This window comes from Carex rostrata, chromosome 17 (genome assembly GCF_964058835.1).
Source record: "Carex rostrata chromosome 17, lpCarRost1.2, whole genome shotgun sequence".
In the NCBI taxonomy this organism is placed as follows: Eukaryota; Viridiplantae; Streptophyta; class Magnoliopsida; order Poales; family Cyperaceae; genus Carex; species Carex rostrata.
Window position 1 is genome coordinate 6,349,253 of NC_135934.1, and position 25,635 is coordinate 6,374,887.

General features: G+C 30.6%; 1 protein-coding gene across 3 annotated transcripts; it reads left to right on the plus strand.

Moving 5' to 3' along the window:
• The first annotated feature begins 21,062 nt into the window (after positions 1–21,062).
• Positions 21,063–24,264, plus strand: LOC144568031 (protein SAR DEFICIENT 1-like). Of its 3 annotated transcripts, none has more exons than XM_078318246.1 (8): positions 21,063–21,233; positions 21,303–21,396; positions 22,001–22,053; positions 22,170–22,657; positions 23,298–23,458; positions 23,584–23,775; positions 23,883–23,976; positions 24,078–24,264. In XM_078318246.1, exons 1-8 carry the CDS (start codon positions 21,145–21,147, stop codon positions 24,251–24,253), a joined length of 1,347 nt encoding a protein of 448 aa, XP_078174372.1. In that variant the 5' UTR covers positions 21,063–21,144; the 3' UTR covers positions 24,254–24,264. The 3 variants fall into 3 exon arrangements, with proteins under 3 accessions (XP_078174372.1, XP_078174373.1, XP_078174374.1); XM_078318247.1 differs by having other exon boundaries at positions 21,318–21,396; XM_078318248.1 differs by lacking the exon at positions 21,303–21,396 and having other exon boundaries at positions 21,094–21,233.
• The last annotated feature ends 1,371 nt before the right edge of the window (positions 24,265–25,635 follow it).

A 25,635-nucleotide genomic window follows, 5' to 3' on the forward strand; every position in this document is an offset into this window, starting at 1 on the left:
AGAGGAAGATGAAGCGTCTCAAAGAAAGAAAGTTTCTTTTCAATCCTGTAAAAAGGTTAATGGACACCTCCATTTAATTTTTGAAGGGCATAATGGTCAATTTGAAATTTAAAATAATTAAATTGAAGATGAAATTGTTAAATGGGGATGGAAGAAAGAAAATGACTTTTTAATGGGGATATTGGCTATTATAGTGATATCATGAGGAAATTGGCTATTTCAAGAGTTTGAATGGGCATACAGGAAATTTTCCCTAAATATTAAATACTTAGAAATATAAGAGATTAATATTTGAAAAATAAAATATTAATACTTTGATGTGTAACTTGATATAATTAAACGCCTGAAGATTAAATTTTGTACAATGTATATACATATAAAGAGTAAGGCTACCATGCTTTGCAAATTAAAATGGGTGTTCTAATTTGCGCTCATATCTCTAGTTTCAAAGTTCAAAACGTCGATCTGAACCGTTCAAGTTGATATCCATATTAAATTGTAGTTGGAGACCAAATTTTATATTTTTTGGAAATATTTTACTATTTTCTAGAATTTTTCAAAATCATTATTTTTGATGGTCCAGAATTTTCTGAAAAACGCTGATTTTGAACAATTCTAAAAAAATAGTAAAAAATTTCCAAAAAAATGTCAAATTTGGTCTCCAAGCACAATTTAATATGGATATCAACTTGAACGGTTCGGATCAACGTTTTGAACTTTGAAACTAGAGATATGAGCGCAAATTAAAACACTCACTTTAATTTGCAAAGCATGGTAGTCTTACTCTATATATAAATACTTCAATGAATAGGTATAAATAATTTCAAAAGTCATTCATTGCCATATGTAAAAAAAAATAATTAAGTATTGTGCCCCCTCCCATATAATTATGTCAATATCAATATTTTTAGAAACGTGTATGATCCCCCCCCCCCCTCCCCTATTTAGTTTGAGTGGCCTCCCGCAAATATTTGTGGTGTGGGGATAGTTTGGGAGATTTGATTGGAGAGACAATTATTTATGTTAAAATACTTTTGTGCATAGGTATAAATAATTTTGTTTATAGATATTAATACTTTAGAAATTGTGCAGGGACGATACAGATTATATAAAGAAATTGTGCAGAGATGGTCTCCCTAAATTAGTTATGGAAATTATATGCAGAACAATGCGAAGATAGGAGTGCAGAGACACTTATCAACGTCCTTGTAGTAATATCTATAATTCCAGGGATAAAAAAAAATTAATTACAACATAGCAAGAGTTATCTCAAAAAATAATAATGATTAGATGATTTATGGTTAAAACATGGGGAATGACTTCATTGTACCAGTGTTATAAATAACAGTATGCGGTTATATGGTATCATCAAGCGATTAATTAAGAATAATCGAGAATAATCAGTCATAATCGGCGACTAATGGAGAAAATCTGTGACGATTTAGTTACCTCCAACGACTAATCAACCGATTAATCGGTCTAAATGGAATTTTTTTACAACATTGCATTATACGTAACTTTTTATATATTAGACAACTTATCTTCTATTTTAAAAAAAAAAGAGTAAAGCTAGGGTGTGATGTGTTCACCAAGAGAGTTTGGTGAGCACAACTCCAAAAGCATATTGGATCGACTTTAAATACCGAATCTAAACCGTTGAAATTCATGTACTTCATGAGTGATGTATGTACACACAAAATTTTAAAAGTTTAGAGTTTATTTACTATAAAGTCAAGTGGTCAAATGAATGAACCTTTTATAAATTAATTTATAAGTTATTTTATACATTCATTTTTTGTCATTTCTTTGACTGCTTGATCTTGTAGCAAATAAACTCGAAACTTTCAAAATTTTGCATGTACATGCATCACTCATAAAGTACATGAATTTCAACAGTTTGAATTCAACGTTTGAAGTTGATCCAATATACTTTTGAAGTTGTGTTCATCAAACTTTCTTGATGAACACATCACACCTAGCTACTGTAAAAAATATATATATTATCGATATTTCTCTCTTTGGTCCAATATATTTGCATGTCTCCGTTATTTATATCCATAGCAAAAATTGACGGCACTGAGCTCTCAATCAAGTTCAATCAAACAACGCGTCAATACGTCATTGTCAGATAAAATAATATATATATTTTTAAGTAGATTAAATACTAACCACAAAAGAGAAGTCGTTAATGCCAAATTCGTTAGTTGAAGCAGTTTTCTTTTAAGGTGGCTCAAAATTTAGAAAATATTTTTTATTTCATTTTTAAATCTTTTTCTCCGCGTGAAACCTAAACCCTACCGTGTTTTCTAGTTATACTTTTTTAAGGATTAATAATTTCTTAGATTTCATAACATTGTTTTAGTTCCGTATTTATAGCGGACTTGTATTGTAGCATAAAACCTGAAAAAATAGTTCATAATTTATTAGAACAGTGGTTGAATTAGAATTTAGGGAATACTTTTTTTTTCTTAAAGAAATAAAATAATCGCTGTAGATCCAGAAAAATTGAACCCGATCCGAAATGTAAATTAATATATTTGAATCTGGACATATTTAGTATGATTTTTGCCTAGCATTTGAATTCAATCCAGACTCTATAAAATTCAAAATCAAATGATTCAAAATCCGTTATGATTTTGAATCTGAATATATTTAAATTTAAATAACATCGTGTTGTTATAAAATATACAAATGTAAAATGAGGAGGGATCCAATTACACTTTTTTTGGTGTCACAAAATTACACCTGAGATTTTCAAAGTTTTCAAAGTTCAAATAGTCGATTCAAACTGTTCAACATAATGGATATATTAAAATATGCTTGCATATCAAATTTTATATTTTTGAATTTTTTTTAACTATTTATTAAGTATTTAACAAATTCGCTATATTCAGATCATTGAATTTTTGTATCCATCTTAATAAATAGTAAAAAAAAATTCAAAAATATATAAAATTTGATCTGCAAGCACATTTTAACATATTCATCATGTTAAACAATTTGAATCAACTATTTGGATTTCAAAAATATAAAATGTAATTCAATGTCATCAAAAAAGACTGTAATTAGATCCCTCGTGTAAAATTACTACAATCAAATGATTAGCATTTCAACTGCCTGGCAAGTTGTAAAAGAAACAAAAAATATTCAGAAATATGACAAAATATCTGACACATACTTTTGGACAAGTCATAATGCTACAATGTAAAATATCTAATATCTAACATTCAACATCTAAACCTAGATTACCTATAACTCAAATCCAAAAATTGCATTAAACTTGAAAAATAAACCAATGATTTGAACATCGTTCGACCACCAATTTGATTTGTCGGATCTATGTATTAGCATGTAAAATGAACATATCTGTAGTTGTAAGAATTAAAAATCCACAGTTAGTTTTACAAACGGATAAATAAGTTATAGAAAAAGGAGCCAAATAGTGCTTTTTTTTTACTTCCAGAAAATATAAATATTTTGTAAAGAAGAAAGCAACGTCATCTTTTTACTTTACAAATATATTAATTTTGTATTCCAAAATTTAAAAACTGGTGAAATTGTCCTAACAAGGCATCTCTTACTTTTAGCTCAGTTTTTACTATTTATGTGTGAAAATAATTCCCTTTTTTTTTTTTTTTTTTTTTCTTTTTTCCATTTATGTGTAAAATTTTACCGAGAGGTCTACTTCCCGCAAAAAATAATACCAGTGCAATGCCATCTGAAACCTACAAAAAAAAATTGCCATTTATGTGTGAAAAGAATTAATTTTCAATGGACTATTCCTTCTAGATAAGATAAAGAGGAAGGAGGAAGGAGGTCACTGTCTCTGTATCTCCGCGTGTAGACTTCTGAGAAGAGAATTGTGATAAGTGCTACAAAATTTTTTGGAATAAAGATTTCTTTCTCTCAATTTATTTTCTCCATCCATCTCTCAATTATTAATTATATGAGAGGACCACACAACTTCCAACAAAAAAAAACAAAATAAAACGTGTATTAGTCATTAATAATGTGGAGGACCGCTAATTAACTAGGGGGCCACTTATATTTGAAAAACTTTACAACTGATGCGCATAAATATGTATACTTATACACGCAAGTATTAACATCTAATATAGTAAGTATTCATATGTAAGATATAAAGTATTTCTTTAAACAATCTTTCTTATTACATACTCATTTTTTACTCATTTTTTACACATTTTATGGTTTTTTTTCTTACTTCAATGTCGCCGATATTTCTGACAATCTGTGAATTTTTTTGCGAATCTAAAGTCAGAGACGTTTTCTACGTAATTTTCTCTTTCAAATGAGATATATGATGAAGTACTTTTGAGTTGTCCGCCGCACAAGTATTCATACTTGATATATTATATATTAACACCTGCGTGCATATGCATCCATATTTACATGTGACAGTTGTAAAATCTATCAAATATTAGGTTGTTACCTAAGTAGTTAGTGATCCCCCACTTAATTAGTGGTCCCCACAGGTAATGCATTACGAGGTATGAATACTTGCTCAATAAGATATGAATACTTACACAACAACGATGAATATTTGCAGGACGGGATATGAATACTTGCACGACGGACAACCCGGAAATATGTCATCATAGATCTCATTTGAAAGAGAAAATTACGTAGAAGACGTCCATGGTTTTAGATTTACAAATTTTCTCACAGATCGTCATAAATATTGATGAAATTGAACGAAGGAAAAAAAAAACCCAACTCTAAAAACGTGTAAAAGATGTGTGTGTGATGTGTCCAGTTTTTTTTTCGAAATACTTGGTATCTTAGATATGAATACTTGATATATTATATATTAACACTTGTGCGCATAGGTATCCATATTTACACGCGTCAGTTATAAAATATATTAAATATTAGGTGGTCCCCAAGTAATTAATGAAGTTCAGTTAGTTAATGGTTCCCACAAGTAGTTATTGGCTGGGGGATGAATGGGGGAAATTGACTGGGGGATAGATAGTCGGTTCCAATTTTTTATAAGGGGTTTATAATTGATTTACGAGGTTAATAAAGGTCGGACTATAATTCATCGTAAGTTTAGGCATCAAATTAAGAGAAAATTGGAAAATAATTAATAGTTCATAGGGCCGTCTATACTATGTTGAATTGGTTTAGATCATTAGTGATTAATTAATTAATTAATTGGATTGCTTGTGCAAGAAAGGATCTGTTATTTTCCTATAAGACCAACTATAAAAATTAAAACTTGGAACATAAAATCTTGACTTATCAAATAGATTAACGATTTAAATTAGTATTTCAAATTGATTACCAAACCCAGCTTATAAAAGGCAGAAATATCATAAATTGAGTTATATGTTGAAATTCAAATAATTCATATTTTCTTTCCTTGTATTTTTATGTTTTAAATTCAATATACCTTCTTATATGCCATATGATCAATTTGATATGGACGGACCAGATCAAAGCCTATACATTTTAGCATTCAAGTTTAGATCAGCACCGTTCAACTTACAAATTTTGATTGGACAGCTCATATTAGATCAGCGAAGCGCTGCTAAAATTTATAATTGCTATCTTTATTACTTTCAAAAACATAAATTCAAGAGCACAAAATTTCATTTTTGGATCCTTGGAATTATTTTATTAAATTAACTTAGTCTCCGAATTGTTAATTGCTCAATTAACAATTTTGAGACTAAGTTTGTTAAATTTGCTCAACAATTTGAGACTGCTAATCAGAACGTTTGGACTCAACTTTGAATAAATTTGTTAAATTTATTGGTCCATTAAGAAATAGGAATGAAAAAGACGCCACCAAAAAAAGAAAAAGGCGCCATCAATTATTGTCACTCTGCAATTAATACTTCCAAAGGAATTGACATGATCAATGTTTCTGAAAACATTGTGTTGAATCTCAATCAAATAAAAAACACGTCGAAAGCAAAACCAAGGTCATTTTCAGTCCTTTTGTTATCCGCGTATGACTTATAGCCTCAATTTGTGCTAAAAATGGGAAGATAAGATATAACTAGTTCCGTGGCAGCCAAGCCAGGTTTTTTTAAAAAGAAAAAGAAAAAGAAAAAGATAGAACTAGTTATTGGGAATTTGGGATATGAGATGGCTACTGGTTAGCATGTGTCTTAGAATTGCTGGTACCGGATTTGTTTGTTTATACCTACTCTGTTATGGCAAAATTGTATTGTCTTGAATAGGAACAAATACATTTTTTTTTTCTGAGTAAAGCATGTTAAGTCATCAAACAATTTAATATTCAGGATTTTTTTATCTAAAATTCGAATTTGCAATTTCTCACGCGAAGATTATTGTCTTTGCCGCTAGATTAAAGAATAGAAACGAATACCTCTAATTTAGCATTACGTTTTCTTCGGTCCAAATCTAGAACAAAATTTTTATACTTATCTGCATCCAGATGTATTTATACCTTATCAAAGACATATTTATATCCCGAAATTTTTATTAATATCCAAATTTTATTCGTCCAAATCGGTCAAAATCTCACCAGTTTTTTCAAATTGGGACCGGTGAGATTGTTGCCGGTTTCAAGAAAAGAAACTAGTGAGATTCTCATCGTTTTTGTGTTTTTTTTTACAAAACAAATTTTTTTATTGAAATATTAGAAATATTTAATATATTTTTCTGAAAATAGATGAAATACAATATAATTTAATTTATTAGAAAGACTGCGACACCGGATCAATATTTTTCAGACTGAATTTTTCGCGGCTGTAAGAAAAATTAATATATTTTTTATGTGTAATTGGAAAAAAATAAATATGCTTTGAATTTGAGTTATTGATCGCGCTTTAAAAGTCACTTCTAGGTAATACAGAAAATCTTATAATCCTTCTAATACATTTAATTTTTAAAAAGTTGTATCTATTTGAAAATTCTTTTTGAATAACAATAATTAAATAATTTAAAGTTTTTTTTTTCAAAAATAGATACAACTTTTTAGAAATTAAATGTACTAAAAGGATCACAATATTTTTTTTTATTTACTTAGAAGTGACTTTTGAACCGGAATCAATAACTCAGAATCCAAGCATTTTTTTTCCAATAACACATAAATAAAGATATTAATTTTTTTTTACAGCCGTGAAAAATCTGGCCTGAAAAATATTAATTCGGGTTATTTGTCGCAGTCTTTTTAATAAATCAAATTATACTGTATTTCATCTATTTTCAAAAAAATATATTAAATATTTATAATATTTAAAAATAAAAAATAAATAAATTAAAAAAAAATCTGTTTTGTCAAAAACACACACACACAAAACCGGAGAGATTGAATATCACCGGTTTCTTTTCTTGAAACCAATCAAAATCTCACCGGTCTCAATTCTTGAGCAGGTGAGAAAATAACTGGAAAGAAGTTGGAAAACCAGTGAGATTTTGACCGATTTGGATAATTTTCAAAATCATTCGCAAAAGTGGATAGAATATGAATTATTTTTTTTTAATATTAATAAAAGTTTCGGATTTATATCTCATGTTATCAGAATTAAAGACTTTAAATGTTGTAACTTTATTTATTCTATAAAATCTTTCATTTCAATTTTATTACACAACATTCAGAATTTAAAAAATAATAAACTTTAAATCAGTGAAATAACCTGCCCCCCCCCCCCCCCCCCCCCCCCCCCACGTATCAAATTTTTCCATTACAAGTACAACAATAAAAATATAACTTATACAAGCTCCATTCCAGTTTTCCGTTTGTTTTTTATTTATTTATTTACATTTTCATTTCTACAAGGGCACGACTTAAATTTGGGCATCCAGTCGTGAATTCACCGAAGTAAAAATGTGCATTCAGATTAGAACATTCTCAATATACCCTAAACTTAAAACAGATTACAAAAATCAGAAATTTATCTGTAAAGATTGATATCTTAGAATTATTTCTGTATATTTTTAGCATCAAATTAGATATTCTCTATTTACTCTTAAATTTTAAGACCTTTCGACTGTTAGAAAGTTCCACAATACTTCCAACTCAGATTAAGTTCTTTATTGAATGAATTGTGCATAAAAGAGATGATAATGTACCATTCCAGGCCACTCAAATGAGGATTCAAATCAGTTGAAATCTGAATACATGAATAGTATTCCTGAAATTTTTGAAATTCAAAATCCAACCGTTCAACTTTTTCTATACACACATCTCGGAACAGATGGTTTTTTTGTGCACGAATCTCAAAATAGTTTAACGGTTGGATTTGGAATTTCAAAATTTTCAAAATTACTGTTCATGCAGCTGGAATTTCAGCTGATTTTAATCCCTCAAATGAGCCGTTGGGCCTTTTTCGGGCATTTTGGCAAAGAATATGACGTAATCCGGATTGATTCAGTAAATTGTTTTTCTTTTCTCCTTTCTACGCAATTACACATTAAATCTTTCAACTACTCAGAAGTTTTTTTTTATTATGATATTGTGTTCTTATGCTCAGAAGTTTTTAACTTATTTTTACGAGTCATTCAAGTAGTTTATCACTTAAATTACTATTTCAAATTATTTTACCGAATTGATTTCACGGACTTGGCTACGGTGCTATGGGTAGCTAAGAGGCCTCCCGTGCTACGGCTCAATATTCGACTTTTCAAAATTCTAACGGTCGATCCGAACCGTTCATCTTGTTCTCCATATTAATATGTGCTTGGAGACCAAATTTTACATTTTTTGGAAATTTTTTACTATTTTTTTAGATTTATTGAAAATCGCTGTTTTTCAGACAAATCTGGACCATAAAAAACAGCGATATTCAATAAATCTAAAAAAATAGTAAAAAAATTTCAAAAAATGTAAAATTTGGTCTCCAAACACATATTAATATGGAGAATAAGATGAACGGTTCGGATCGACCGTTAGGATTTTGAAAAGTAGAATATTGAGCCGTAGCACGGGAGGCCTCTTAGCTACCCATAGCATATTAGCCAAATCCTTGATTTCACATTGCAACTTTTACTCCTTGTTTTATACCACCACTTTCTTTTCCATCCAAGTTCATGTTGCCAGTATGGTTAATTGTGTTATTTTTTTTTATAATATTCTGTTAGTTAAAAAATGAAATTATTAAGATAAATTAATCAACCAAATTTTATCAGTAGCGAAAAAAAAAATTGTCCTTACAAAATTTATGAACTAACTCAAACATTTTACGTACGTCGGAATGAACACTTATCTATTATGCATATATGTTTATATACTTTACGTGCTTATAATAGAGTATGGCTAATATAACATCAGTGTCATTTCAGTCTATATAACACCAGCTTCAAAACCTATTAAATCGAGTTCAAATGGTGAATCCAAACCGTTCAAATCAATTTACTTTATGAGTGATGCGTTTACATGCAAACTTTTTATATTTTCAAGTTATTTTAGTATCAAATCAAGCGGTAAAAAAATTGAAAAATGAATATATTAAAATTAACTTAAAAACTCAAACATTTGACCACTTGACTTGATATCAAATAAACTCAAAAACTTATAAATTTTACATGTAAACGCACAACTAATGAAGTAGATCGGTTTGAACGGTTTGGATTCACCATCTGAACTCGATTTGATAGATTTTGGAGTTGATGTTATATAATCTGAAATGATACTGATGTTATATTAGCCATACTCCTTATAATATTGACACGTACTTGTATATTTTTGAATTTAAGATATGATTATTGACACTATCACATGATTTTGAAGAAGTCAAAATGCATTATGACATCTGTCATGTCAGTGCTCTTGAATTTTTTTTAGTAAAAATTGAAACTCATGCCACCCGATTATTTAAACATGCAAATTTCAGATAAAAAGCATTGTTTTGGCGAGTAAAGCTTGGTGCTATGGATAGCACAGAGGGCTACAGTGTTATGGTTCAATATTTGAGTTTTCAAAATCATAACGGTCAATTCGAACCGTTCATCTTGTTCTCTATATTAATATGTGTTTGGAGACCAAATTTTACATTTTTTGGAAATTTTTTACTATTTTTTTAGATAGGTAGAAAATCAAATATCTGAATGGTGCAGAATTTTTTAGATCAAGTGATTTTCTACCTAGCTAAAAAAATAATAAACAATTTCCAAAAAATGTAAAATTTGGTCTCCAAACACATATTAAAATGGAGAACAAGATGAACGGTTTGAATCAACTGTTAGAATTTTGAAAACTCGAATATTGAGCCGTAGCACCGTAGCCCTCTATACTATCTATAGCACCCAAGCCTTACTCTTGTTTTGCCACTAAATTAGAACTTAGTTCTGCAGTAATATTGATTTTTCAAAATCGTTTTTTGAACCCTTTAATTTGTACACTTAACTTTTGGTCGATGTACACTTGAGTATGACAGCGATGCACATATAATTATTGCTTAAATGCACACTTATTCAGTTTTTTCTTCTTTTAAATTGACTAAAACAGTTGATTTTAACTTTTAAGGTATTGGAAACTACATATAGTAGTTCCACAAAAAGATGTTACGTCATTGTCAACGCAATTATATTTGTTGCATGGTACACGTCAAATCAAAAAATTATTTTTTCTTTATGTAAAAAAGGAAAATATTCTTTCTTCTAAAAGAGGAAATTATATTCGTTCTTTTGTAGAACTTTAATTATGTGGTCTGTACATAACTAAGGCAAATAGTAAGCAGCATCTAAAGAAATAAAACTTGTATATTTTTTTTAGAAACAATTTACATGAATCCGTATCCTCCCAGTACCGTAAAAGAAAATCTTTTACAATTTATGGATCTGGACTGTTTTTTTTTTTTTTTACTTTGCACGAATCTCAAAGCACATAATACTAGTCCTGCTCCACTCTAAATAGGCACCCGTTTTTAGTTAATCTGAAACCATAAATTAATGCACCATCCAATAGCTGAGAGGATACTTGTCCATAATCAACAAGAAATCAAAACTGAATAGCCATTTTTTTTTTACTATTTTAAGCTTTTGTACTTTTTAAATTATTTAAATTATTATTATTTTTTTGGGTAAGATTTGGGTCCCACCGTTCCTGTCAGTCTTGGTCTCTCCGCGTGTACCTTGGAGGCTTGATAGATCAAGCTAAACACTATTTCCAATGATAAGGACAAATATTTGGTATATCTTTGAATTACGGGTTGTTAGCGTAAGTAGTGGTTTGCTAACGGGTAGGGTACGGGTATCTCGGGTATACCTGGGTCGGGTAGTCGGGTAGGGCGGGTACGGGTAGTCGGGTAGACGGGTACGGGTAAGTCGGGTAGGTTTTTAAAAGAGTGTACCCTACCCGTTTCAAACCCGTGCCCATCTCGGGTAACGGGTACGGGTACCTCGGGTACGGGTAGTCGGGTAGGGCGGGTAGGGTACGGGTATTTTATTTTATTTTTTGGTTTTTTTCGTTTTTTAATATTGTTTTTTTTTCTGTTTTTTAGTTTTTTTTTTTTTCTGTTTTTAATATTATTTTTTTTGGCGGCAAAATAATTTTGAATTTAAAAAAAACGGGTAAACGGGTAAAGTTGGTCGGGTAAACGGGTGCGGGTAGGCGGGTTTCGGGTACGAGTAAGACTGGGGTACGGGTTGGGCGGGTTTTTTTTCCGAATCCTTGAGTCCGGTCCGTCTCAAACCCGTACCCGTGTACCCATTTACCCGCCTATACCCGGGCACGGGTACGGGTACCTCGGGTAACGGGTACGGGTCGGGTAAAACGGGTCATACCCGTTCGGGTTTTAGCAATTGTCTAAGCGTAAGGCCTCTAAATATGTCATCAGTGACAAATATTATCTATTTTAATTTTTAATATTGACAATCCCATCTAGAATATTTTAACATTAAGATCTTTTCGGACTTTGTTCCAAAATAATATCAATTGAAGAATACGTTGACTTTAAATTTAAATGGTTTTTAAAAAAATTTAGGACACTAATAAATATATTATTTTAAATATTAAAGAAGTATACAATAGTAAAAGAACATGATTAACTGCACAGTAATCCAATAGATAAATACATAAACTTATATTATTTTGAGGGAAAAAAATGCAGAATATAGGATGCAATAATAATTTATCCTTTATTCTTATTTTGCTTATAAGTCTATTTCTGCCTATTGATATGTAGGGGTATACAACGGGCGGGTCGATGATATTTTATTAAAATTTGAATCCAATCCGATTACACCGGGTTAAAAAAATTCTTTACTTTACCCATCCATAACCCAACTCAACCCATCTATTTTTTTTATATACGGGTTATTACGGGTTATGTGAGTTAGACGGGTTAAACGGATTATAATTTTGATCGAAAATCTATTATTTATCTTTTTACTATTTTTATTAAACCCTCTCACAAGGAGTATTTACTACAGTTTGTAAATTTACAAATGTCAACCTTCTAAATTTTGAAATATAACAATTCAGTCCCTGTAATTGTATTAGAATATATAAAAACCCAAAATACACTTGTATCGACTTACCAGTGCTAGAATTGATTTAGAAACTTAAACAGATGTGATATAATACTGGTACAAGAATTTACAAATTGGTACAAAGCAAAGAGGGGTGTAAGAAATGTTTAAAGTATCCATTCATTCAATCAACAAATTGAACCAGAAAACACAAATCACCAGTACAAACATGTACCAATCAAAATTACTCATAGCAACTAGCAACACCTTAGATATAAATTCTGAAATCAGTACAAGCTTTTGAAGTAAGAAATTCAAGTGTACAACAGCTCACCTCCATCAAAACAGCAAAGTCATAGAAATTCATTGGATAGAAATAAAGTGCTTTAAATGTGAGGGGAGGAGTAAATAAAAAGAGGTTCTGTAACGGTAGATTTGAGGCCGGATCCGGGTATAAACAGGTTATTAAGAGCAAACTCATGATCCGACTCAGAGTAACGGGTTTGTCAAAATCCAACCCGTACCCGACCCAGTAACATCTCAATCCGGTAAAATACGGGTCGGGTCAGGTGGGTCAACAGTATTTTTGTACACCCCTATTGATATGCATGTTTAGTTCTCTATATTTTTTTCAGGAGGTATGCTAGTATACTATTTGAAACATTTTTATTTTTCTATTAAAATACTTAAATTTCTTATTTTCCCATCTTAAATTAAAATAAGTTCTTATATCTCTTTATACTCATTAAATCTAAAAAAATAAATTTAATTAATCATTTAGTCGTATATAATAGTTGAAATATATGGTTTGCTCTATTTTAAATGGATACATCCATTTAACTTGCAACACTCCGTCTCTTTCTCTGTGATTACGCCTAGCACCAGTTGTGCATAGAGTGAAAAAAAACATGCCGTAACTTTGGTCATGTGCCGTGTTGTACTGTGATAAAGTCTAATTTTTCATGTGCTGTGATGAAAATATCAAGGGGTAGTTACACCACGTGAATCATGCCGTAACCAAGTCCTACCGTAATTAAATGTGATGTAACCGGTCATGTTAGTCATATTTGATCACTTTTGACTATTTTTTTTGTAATTTAAATTTGTTTATTAAAAAAATTCAGAATTGTTATATCAATTTTGGGTAATAAGTAGAATGCAAGGGAATACATACCCAATACTTTAACTCTTTGGATGCAGTTGTAATAGAAACTAGGATTGATGTAATTTGGCCTACGGGCGTGAATCAATCAATCAAAAAAAAAAAAAATTCTGAAAAGTTAAAAAAAAATGTAGAACGATTATTTGAAATATTAAAATGAAGAATTAAGATTAGAAAAAAAACGTGCCACGACTAAATGTGTTGTTCCTCGTGCCATAACTAATGCAATTTTTGTGTCGTACGATATTTTTTTGTTGTCAATAATTGGTCAAGGCACGAGACACATGAGTCATGGCATATAACTGACACATATACTGTGTCATTTGATGCCATAGCCATATTGTTTCGTGACGAAACCGATTCTAGCGTGTCATTTTTTTTCAATCTAATTTTGCAACCTCCGTGACCAATTTGCTCATCATAGAAAAATATGCAAGGATACAGTTTTATTAGAAAACGGCTGATGTTAGGTATCACTCAATTTATAATAATTCAATGGGTATACCAACAATTCTCTCATTTTTTTAAGATCATGTCTAAGACGGCTGGTCTTAAGTATTGCCTCTTATTATTTTTTGAACTTAATCTCGAGTGAAAGTTATGAAAACAAATATATCCAAGCTCTTTCTTCACTATAAAAAAAAAAAAAATGAGGTTTTTCCTTATCAAGTTGTTAAGTTGTACTTCTTTTTATCTTTTTATAGCATAGACACTTGTAGCCACATATTTTACTCGATATTTTAAATTAAAATCTCAACTAGTTTTCGCTTTTTTTTTTTAAATCACAGTTAAGTGATAACTCGAAATAGTGAGAAATATATGTTACTATCATATAAGTCGCGCAATAAATCAAATATAATATAACAAAAGTCGCCATGCGACACATCACACATGATATCGAAAGTAAGAATAATTCGGAGATTTGGCATAGATATAAATTATAGATAAGATTTTTAGCACAGTATGTTAGATTTTCCGTGTTGATTTGGTCCAGATCTCAACAATTAGTTTTGTTAATATTAATAAGATAAAATTTCATCTATATCCTTCAAAAATTCCGGGACGCTTAAAATGCGAAGTTTGTAATTTTAAAATGAGTTGTAATAGAAAAGACAATAAACTGAAGTAAATTTATGAGTTCAGAAAATTTTGGAAGGGTAAATATGAAATTTAAAAGGGTAAAATTTGAAAATTGAGTTATTAATTTTAGAAGGAGATATACGTAATTTTAAAATTTCAAAGGATATATATGAAAGTTCCCTTATTAATAAGAAATTAAGAATAGAAGAGAAGGAAATATATTTCTCTAGCTTCGCTTGACATGACTGTCTCTTTATTTTATTTTCCTTCTGTTTAGGAAATGTTTTAAAAGAACCAACCAAACGACCAAAATTCCGTGTTTGCCGCTATCACTCGGAAAATTAGAGACCTTAAAAAAAAATCCGAAACGTACTGCATGCGCTTACCTTTAGTCATATATTTTTCCAAATTATAAAAAATATAAGATTCATAAATATACGAGTTAGGCCGCTCATTTGAACTTGTGAACTCAATATTATCAGTTTTCGTTTCAACATGGTGTCTCAAATCTTAAATTTTGAAACCTCGTAGGAAAAATCATAAACCATTAGATTTTGATATATCATTATTGACAGGTTTGTGAATATGAAGTGATGTGTGATTTTTTCAAGAACAATTATTTTTTTCATGTCCAAAGACACTTCGAAAACAATTATTTTTTTCATGTCCAAAGACACTTAATTCGAAATGAAGTTGAAATATAATAAAATAAAGGTGATGTAGATTGTATGTTATTATTTAAAAAAAAATTAAAAACATAAAAATGAAGACATTTTCATACTTTCAGAATTTATTATATTTGTGTATGATATTGGGGAGTAAAAGGGGACATCTAATGGATATCAAACCAAATTTGGTGATCTGATGTTCGGCCTCAATTGTTTGATGCACGTTGAGATTCGCGTATCTGGTTTAGATTCAGGAGAACATAAATATAATTTTTACACGAATCTCGATGCTAATCAGACGAGTCAGTCTGAATATAAGACTGAATTTGATGTGTTGGCCATCAGATACCCCGCTGCTATGATATTGATGCTCAATCAAAAGTGAGAAGACTATCAGCTAACATGGGCCTTCATTGGGCCTTTTTGGGTAATAAATAGAATGTTGTTATTATTGTTGTTGTTGTTATTATTATAGTCTTTCACAATAGAAAGTCAAGATTCAAGATCAATTATTATTATTATTATTATTATTAATTGGTAGTCTAACTGTCCAAGTTACTATAATTTGAATCATGTGGCTTTCCAATTAGACCAAGAACTTGCCTCTGCTTTTCCAAAAGAGAAGTTACCTCCTGGGTAAAACATAATTTCTAAGAAGGCATGCTGTTCCAAGTAAGATCCAACCTAGCTAGAGAAAAACAGGAAGGACCTCAGATCATATATTATTATGAAAATGTCTATTCTGAAGGGGGACAAAGAATTCAGCCTATTGATATATTACAAACGACCGTATCTCTTATGGAAATTTCCCATAAATAGACACGTCAGGTTATTCAAAGTGAGCGGGAACGGTTAGTGAAGGGTAGGCATATTGACACCACACACATTTATATTAACACAACATCTTTAATAAAATATAATGAATGGACAATTTTAACCTTCTTTAAATATTTTGCTGATTACCATATTTTTTTCCATAATATAATTAATGTAGTGATCACTTATTAAATTATTCCATATTTGTTAGATATTGTTTTCCTTTTTTAATTTATTTTATATTGAGGTAATCTTTTTCTGCTTCATATTTTTCTCATAAAAATATATATAACTACAAACTTTACAAGAAAACTATCAATTCAATTGAAATTCTAAGCACTAAGTCATCCATTAATTTCCACTCAAACCATATTAATTCAAGGTATGTATTTAATTTTTTTTGTATTATGATAAACTCGCTTTAATTTTGATACTTTTTATCTACAAAAGAGAAGACGGCTACTGGATCGTATTACATATCTCGCTTTAAATTTGCTTTAATTTGTAAACTTTATAATTTTTTCTTAATTTTGATATTTATTATTTATTATCTATAGTCTATTTTGATTAAAATTGCTTATTAATGTTTTGTAATTAATTTATATTTGTTAATTGAATAGATGGATCAATCTCCTAACCAACTGGAAGAAAATATGGAAAATCAAGTTTTGAATGGTGCAAATGAAAGCAATCAACTTTTTAATTGGAAGTTCCAAAATCGTGATGATTTGCTTCGTGTCATTTGTGAATTCTATGGTGCTAAAGGTTTTGTGCTAACAACTCGCGGCTCGCGGCCAAATAAATTTGTGATTTTGCATTGTGACAGGGCAGTGTATATCGAGACAATTTAAGTTTAATGCAAACAATTTTTTTAATTTTAGCATGATTGATGTAATTTTTTATTGTAGTGTTTTGTTGTACTTTTAATTCATTATTTTAATCATAAGTTGAATGTTAAAATTAAGGAGCCTGATAATTGTACCCCAAACAAAATCCCCGAGCGTGTCCCCCAAGTAGTTTAACAGAAAAAACTTTTAATGTTATCTAACTTTCATTTTCAGCGCTAATATCCAAACATTTAAAACTTTGTTTATAACATTTTACAATGCTACTCGCAAACATTTAAACATTTGTCTGCAAGCATTAAAATTCTAAATCTGTATAGTTTTTCCTAACTACTTTTGTTTTCAAGCCAAAAACGAAAAGATTCCTTTCACCCACTTTTTATTTATTTTTTCTCTGATCATTCTCATTGATTTTCTCGACAATCCATGATGAATTTTGCGAATATAAAAATATGAACGTTTTTTATCCGATTTTCTCTTTCAAATGAGATCCATGAAGAATAACTTTCGAGTTATATTTGTGTTGTAATTTTTTTTACCACTTTAAATTTTTGTGACTTTCAGCTTTTTTTTTTTTAAATTTTGCTTCAAAATATTTTAAACCTTTATTTAAAAGCATATAAACCTCATGTACCAGCATATAAACCTCATTAATAACACTTTAAATATCTAGAATAAAGCATATAAACCTCATGTATAAATAATTAAAACCCCAACAATAACATTTCAAAGCATATAAACCTCATGTACAAAGAATTAAAACCTCAACAATAACATTTCAAAGCATATAAACCTAAACAATAACATTGCATTTATAAAGCATATAAACCTCATATACAAAGAATTAAAACTTCAACAATAACATTTCAAAGCATATAAACCTCAACAATAACACTGCATTTACAAAGCATATAAACCTTGTGTACAAAGCCTTGAATATTTTAATGGTTGTAAACTGGGATTTAAAAACTTGAAAATTTAAAGTCTCATGAGTTTTACTTTAAAATTACTCAAAAGTATTTCTTCATGGATCTTATTTGAAAGATAAAATCGAATAGAAAACGTTCGTATTTTTAGATTCGTAAAATTCATCATGGATCGTTGAAAAAATAAATTATAATGATCAGAGAAAAAAATAAAAAAGAGTGGGTGAAAGGAACCTTTCCATTTTTGGCTTGAAGACAAAAGTAGTTAGGAGTTAAAACTATGCAGATTTAGAATTTTAATGCTTTTAGACAGAGGTTTACATGCTTGAGAGTAGCATTGTAAAATGTTATAAACATAGCTTTAAATATTTTGATATTAGCACTGGAAATGAAAGTTAGACAACATTGGAAGTTTTTTCTATTAAACTACTTGAAGGACGCGCTCGGGTACGATGGCTCGAGGTACCAGAACATTTCTCTAAAATTAATTATGATAATTTAAATTCAATATGTTTTTATGTAAGTAATCATGCCATTTTTTTTAGTGATTTTTGCACAAAGAATGAACAAAACGGTAAGTGACGGAAACAATTTTTTTTTATAGTAGATCATTAAAAAAATTGTGAATTTATAAAAAAAAAATCGATATATACAATATGATAGATTATAATAATATAATACAACCATTCACTGTTATAGTTTTCTTAAAAATCTTAAAGATTCAATTAATGAAAATAAATATAGAATATTTATTATGTTAATCTAACTTCTAAGAAAATAAATCATATAATAACATATGACAGAGATATAGATTTTGAACAAAATAACTTACTTTATAAAATATAATTTTTTAAGAAAAAAAGTTATGAGGTAATAGAGAGAGAATCAGTTTTTAATTAATGTAAACACTTAATGAAGGGTAAAAATATCTATATTGTAATATATTTTGATTATATTGTGTTAATAAAACTTTTTGTTGTTTTAATTTCATCACCCGTCAGTGAACAATGAAAAAAAAAAAGGATCTTGTCTATATATCCTGGTTAAAGACAATAATATTTTATCTTAAAAAATCTGACAGTATTGTCTCTATTTTCCGATATAATATATGTACGTTCATGCACAAGTTATTCCGAACTATGCATTCAAACAACAGAAAAAATATTGAAAGATTAAAAACAAAAATTTTAAGTGCCAAATAAATACGAAGTCTATATAAACACATAGCACTGAATATACATGCGTTCAATCAGCTGTTTAATTTGATACTTAGAAAAAAAAAATTTCAATCAGCTGTTTAAAATAGAAAGCAGCTCAGATCATATATTATATATTGCGAAAATGTCTACCCTGGCGAGGGATAAAGAATTCAGCTTAGTAATATATTATTAACGAGCGTATTTCTTATGGAAATTTCCTATATCTAGTACACGTCAGTATGTTCAAAGCGAGCAAGAAATCAGTGAGTGATGGAAACTTTGTCTAGGTTTTACAATAATAACAAATTAATTATAACACTTCTTTCAAAAAAAAAATGGCAACACTATATATATACACACACACACTAGTATACATATATACATATATTCACAAGTCATTTTTGAACTCATGCTTTTAAATAAGCGAAATTTACTGTTCAGAGGTCTGAATCCAAACTCAAAGTTTCTTTTTTGGTCAAAATTTTGAGTTGCTTTATAGATCCAAATTTGGGTAAAAGAAGCTCATATGATGTGACCCACTACCAAAGATCAGGATCTAAAATTAGGATCTGCCAAGATATAACATAATCTACAAGATGGATCCTCTGCGGGCCTCTGATATGAGCTTTATATATATATACATATAGGGGTGTCAATGGCACCCTTTTATCCGTTTACCCGACCCGTACCGTATTCGATAAGACGGGTATGGGTAAGATTTTTTTTTCGTAAACTTATCGGGTACGGGTAAAGATTTTTTTTCGTTATCAAAACGGGTAAGGGTACAGGTAGAGCCTATTTCGTACCCGTTACCCGATTGGGTAATTATATAAAAAAATTGTATATATTATATATCTTAATGAGCATTGAATTACTATCCCTCTCCAACAGTCCAACTGGCAACTACTCTTAATCTTAGAAAATAAAATTTATTAAATTTTCTAAGTTGAACAATTGACCATTTATGTAACTGTGTTAAACATAATCACCGTTAAAGTACTTGAACAATTGACCATCTTGCTTTTATTTGCATACCTGATTTTTTAATTAAAGAACAGAGATATTTTTTTTTAAATTTGTGTTTTGATAAAAATCAATATAGTTAGAATTAATTTTCATATTAGTAGTGTGATTATATATGTGACAAATAAATGTGTCTTAGTGCTTTATTTAATAAATAATAAAAATAATTATTATACAAGTATTAACCGTTATTTACCCGCTGCCGTTTCGTTATCCGACAACTATAACGGGTAAGGGTAGGGTACGGGTAAGGCAATTTGTAACGGGTAAGGGTAGGATACGAGTAAGGATAATTTGTGACGGGTACGGGTATGAAAATGCTTCCACCCGACCCTTACCGTACCCGTTGACAGGAGAAAACTAACTGTAAATTAATATATATACATCGAAATCTACAGGCCGCAAAATTTTTAACCACAGAAGAATCTACAAGAATCCTCTGTAGGATCCATGCACTTGACTTGAAGATATTCACCGAATTTTCCAACGATCCAACTCGTATATATATGGTCCCACACTTGATGTACATCATCCAGTGAATATGTAGACTTGCTTGTACATTAATTTCCTGAGCAGTTGTACATCTAGGCTACATGAGTATGAAATAAAATATTTCTGATGTGACCGTTGTCGTTGACCACATGCTCTTGACCGTTCAAGTCAATTTCTATTCAAAAAAAAGGTGGTATAGGTATAACTGGAAAACCATATATGCATGCATGACCACAAATTGGGAAGAATAGAAAAAAGATATATAACAACAACACATGTAACATGCATACGTATGCACTAAGAAATTAACTTGTAGACTACGCTCTAACACCTTCCCTTCCATGCATCTGCCAAACAATTTCATACTCTCTATGTAGAGGCTTCATGCACTAGCTATTCTACTTCATATATATACATGTACTGTCCTCTGTTAGAATCCCCTTCTCCCCAAATTAATACAAAAAAACTACCTCATTCCATTAGATTCTCTAATTTAAACTTCTTACTTGAATTAACAAATAGCTAAAAATGGAGGCCGAGATGCTCCATGATGGTTCTGGAGAGGATCAAGATACCTCACGGGAGCATCAGATGCGGCGCTTGTCATCCTTACCAAAGTTAGTACATAAATTTATATTTTTTAACCTAGAATTTGATAGAGCATGAAAACACGTGTGTTAAAATAGTGCATTTGCATGTAGGGAAATAAGACAGATGTTGGCCTTCAATTCTCTACAAAACAGCATTGTCGTAACGTTGGAACCTCGCCTTCATGAACTGGTAAGCAAAATAATATCTAGTTAGCAATCTAGCATACATGTGCACAAATAATAAATGAAATATATAGTTATGTAAAAATTATGGTTTTAATATAATTCCTCTTTTTTCTCAAAAGCTTAATGAGAATACAGCCAAAAGTAAGCAAGAAAGAAAAAAGAAAATCAAAAGAAACTATAACTACACTAGATTAAATTGCATCTCTTCCTCCGGACAACAAAAAATATAGCAATCAGTATATATCTCATCTGAAGTTCAAGTGCACAGGATACATATAATTAGAAGAGCATGCAAAGGTTGTTCAGGATATGGAAATACAACTTAATTTAGTGATATTAATATAAGGGTACATCAGGTATCCATGCTATATATACATGAGGTGGGGAACAAGCAGCTGTTGAGTAAATGATCTACTCTTTTGGCACATTGCTTGCGGAGATAGCAGATGCTTTTCTGATGATTTTTAATATGAACCACTTAAATAACAAGATGTATTAGACTATTAGTATGGTTCACAGATATATATATATATAAAGGATATATGTGCTTTACTATGAAGAGATCGACTTTGATTTAGTGATATATATCCTTCACATGATCGATATAGGTACGAGAAGAGGTGGAACGTGCCCTCAGCCACATACCGTGGAACCTTGAGAGGTAAAATGCGATTCAAATATCTATTTTTTTTTCTTAAAATATATATGAACTGAGTATATACTATCAAGGAGAACAAATCCTAATTTTCGTTTCTATATTCACTTGTTTCATCTTAGACAATCACAAATGCAAATAACATCATCTCCAGAGGCACCTCAATACCAACTAACATTAAAAAATCCACCAAAAACCCCAATATTTGCCGGTGCCAAAATTCGGGATTGTGAAGGAAACCCGCTACAAATCCTGCTAGTCGTTGGGCCCACCAGATCCCCTTGTTATTCTCCATCCCCAATCAAAATTGAACTAGTAGTTCTTGATGGAGATTTCCCTTCGCATGATGATTGGACGAGGAATGAGTTTGAGCAAGCAATAGTGAAAGAGCGCACTGGTAGAAAGCCGTTGCTTACCGGAGATGTTAGTAACATTACCATGAGGGGTGGAGTTGCAATGATTGGGGATTTCCAGTTCACGGATAACTCCAGCTGGATCAGGAGCCGGCATTTCAGGATCGGTGTCAGGGTTGTGTCAGGTAGTAATCACCGAAGCGCAATAAAAGAAACCGTGACCGAGAGATTTACCGTCAAAGATCACCGTGGTGAATGTAAATTTTTTCACACTTTGCTATATATCTATAATTCTTTCACTCTTTCTATATATAACATATATAATTTAGTTGCTGTAAATTAGAGCTAGCTAGTATGGGGGCCCAGCAAATTAGTAATAATGAAACAAGCGAACGAAACCCAAAAAAGGAAAAAACTTATACATAATACATAAGTACATAAATATTACAAACCAAATTAATAGATCATCTCGCTTAGATGCTGACGAAATCCAATCAGTATCAGTCAACATATACTGGCAAATCAAAGAATTAATATGCAACAAGTATGTGAAATCATCCATAAAGGAACGGTTCCAACCAAATATAGAATAAAGTAGAAACCACTTGATGGTTCTTCAATGTAAATTGATCTCCACATTACATCATTACATGACATATAACATGACCGTTGCATGAACAATTATTGATTTCGTTTCATTTCAACTTTAAATAAAATTAGATGGTCCCATGCATCATGATCTGCTCTAACATTTCAAAACATACAAACACCAAACTAATTAAAATAGTAACAAGCTATCTTGTACTGTCTTCAAAATTTGACCCAAGTCAGTTTAAGTGTAAAATTTTCTCAGCACAAATACCTAACACATGATATGTACTGTATACTTATGTACAGTGTACAGGAAACATTACCCTCCAGTTCTGACAGATGAGGTGTGGAGACTGGAGAAGATTGCAAAAGATGGAGCTTTTCACATCAAACTCTCTGAAAACAACATAAACAACATACAAGATTTCTTGAAGCTTCAGACCGTTGACGCTAGTCGGCTCCGCCACGTCAGATCTCAACTATGAGCTGATAATCATATTGTTACTATAGAATCATTTTCAGAAAGATACTAAGTTCAACACTTTCATTAGTTTAATAATTCCTAATTATAAACATTTTGTTTTATTTTCAGATACTTAATAACATGCCAAAACAAATGTGGGAAAAGGTAAATAATCACGCATCGACATGCAATTTGGGAGACAAGATTTACTTGTGCAGAGGTCAAGATGTCGCAATCTTCGTAAATTCAATTTGCCAAGTAGTACGGATTACAATCAATGGCATTCCCTTTGCATTCAAGGATCTGACAAAGAATTATAAGGTAGCGAAGAAATTTTGTGATACAAGTCTCCACAATTGTATCTAATTATTTATCATATATACGCACTCAATTAAAATAATATCTTTGTTGCCATTATGTGGATTCAGGACTATGTACAGCTGCTGATACGAGAGGCTTACGAGCAATGGGATAACTTGATGGAAGTAGATGAATTTGATGCAGATGACACTTTAATCCAAAGTAAATAACATCTCATTTGATAATTTTTTTACTTCTCTATTTCATTTCATTTATTATGTTTTTCTGCATTTTTCTTTTATTTATTTTTTCTTATAATTAAGGCCAATGTATGAGACAAGGTGGAGTGGGGCCAGTGCAATGGTATCCAAATAGTAGCCAAGACAGTGGCGTAATAGAATTTATAGGAGATGCCGATGAAGGCAGTTCTTCTAGCAGTTTCCAGTTTGATCAAATTGGTTCAATGGATTGGAGCCATGACTTCAACCAAATGCCTTGAAACTAATTAAACCTCCAAAAGAGATGCTAGAAGGAATTGTGACAGGACTCAATATGGGTAAATATTTGTAACATAGGGAAAATATCAAAAAAGAAAAAAAAGAAAAGAAAAAAGAAACAATGGATTGTATATTGTAAAGTGTAAAGAAGAGTCAGTTGCCCTGGTTGTTTGCACAAGACAAGGTACAAAGTGCAACCAAATTGAGGCGGATAAATATACCTGACTCTATATATGACTTCCAGTAGTAAGATGTGTAGTGTGTAAAGTTTCTAAATTTCTATGTATATATTTCTTTTCTTCTTGTACAAATATTTCAATGTAAATTTTGTAAATTGACAGATGTATGAAAAAATATATGTAGCAGTAAATTCATTTTTTTTTTTGATGGTTGGCGGGAAACCGCCAAGCAAGTTTTATAAATAATAAAAGGATTCAATTACACAAATATTCGAAAATAAAACGAAACGGAAGCCGACCTACCACAGTAATGACTATTATTTGGTCTAAATTGCTAGACCCAATAATTGCCCTCTAAGGTCCCTTCCTTATTGTAGAATTAAAAAACGCCAAAATCTAAAAAAAGGAAACCAATGCAACAATTGGGTGGACGCTGAACCGTAATTACTGATGCCTATCCATTTTGAAGCCAAAACGTGATCTCCCCAATTGCATTGACAGCAGTAAATTCATTTTTATATTATTGTAAGCGCCTTACAAATTTTGTTGAAGGCTTGAAGGGTCCCTTGTCCCCTCTTCGTTGGATTACATCTGAGGAAAAATTTACTGATTTTTGGTAAATTATATAATAGCGGCCTTTCCAATTTCTGGATTTGTTAATGCCAACCCCTCTTCATTGTACGCAGTACGCTGCATGAAGCAAAAACTACTCTGTCAATATCTGCCCCCCCAAACCACTGCTCTAAGCTGAGTGCTGTTAAAACTAACAGGTATAGTTAATAGTTGGCATCTTTATTGTTTTTTTTTTTTTTTATTTTACACAAACAAAACGGCTTTTGTCAAATTATAAAATGAGAAACTAGATTTTGGTTATCGTCCCCATCAAAAGTACTGTGGCCTTTCCTTTCCTTGCTTGAAGTATTGTACTATGTACTATGCATAGTACCAATATCACAAAGACGTAACAGAATTGATGCAAGAGATCGACATGCAATTGCTTTTCATAACAAAAGGATGAAATAATCGATTACTGTTCAGCAGTACACCAAATGTTAAAGCTACTGTTTTCCTAGCTTTCATTTACTGTTTTATCTTAGTTTTTGTTTAATTTCACTTTCTTATTTAGCTCAATTATCTTGAGCAAATTGTAATTTTATTTCTAGGAGTTACATCTCCAATGTAACTCAAACTTCAATGAATCAAAT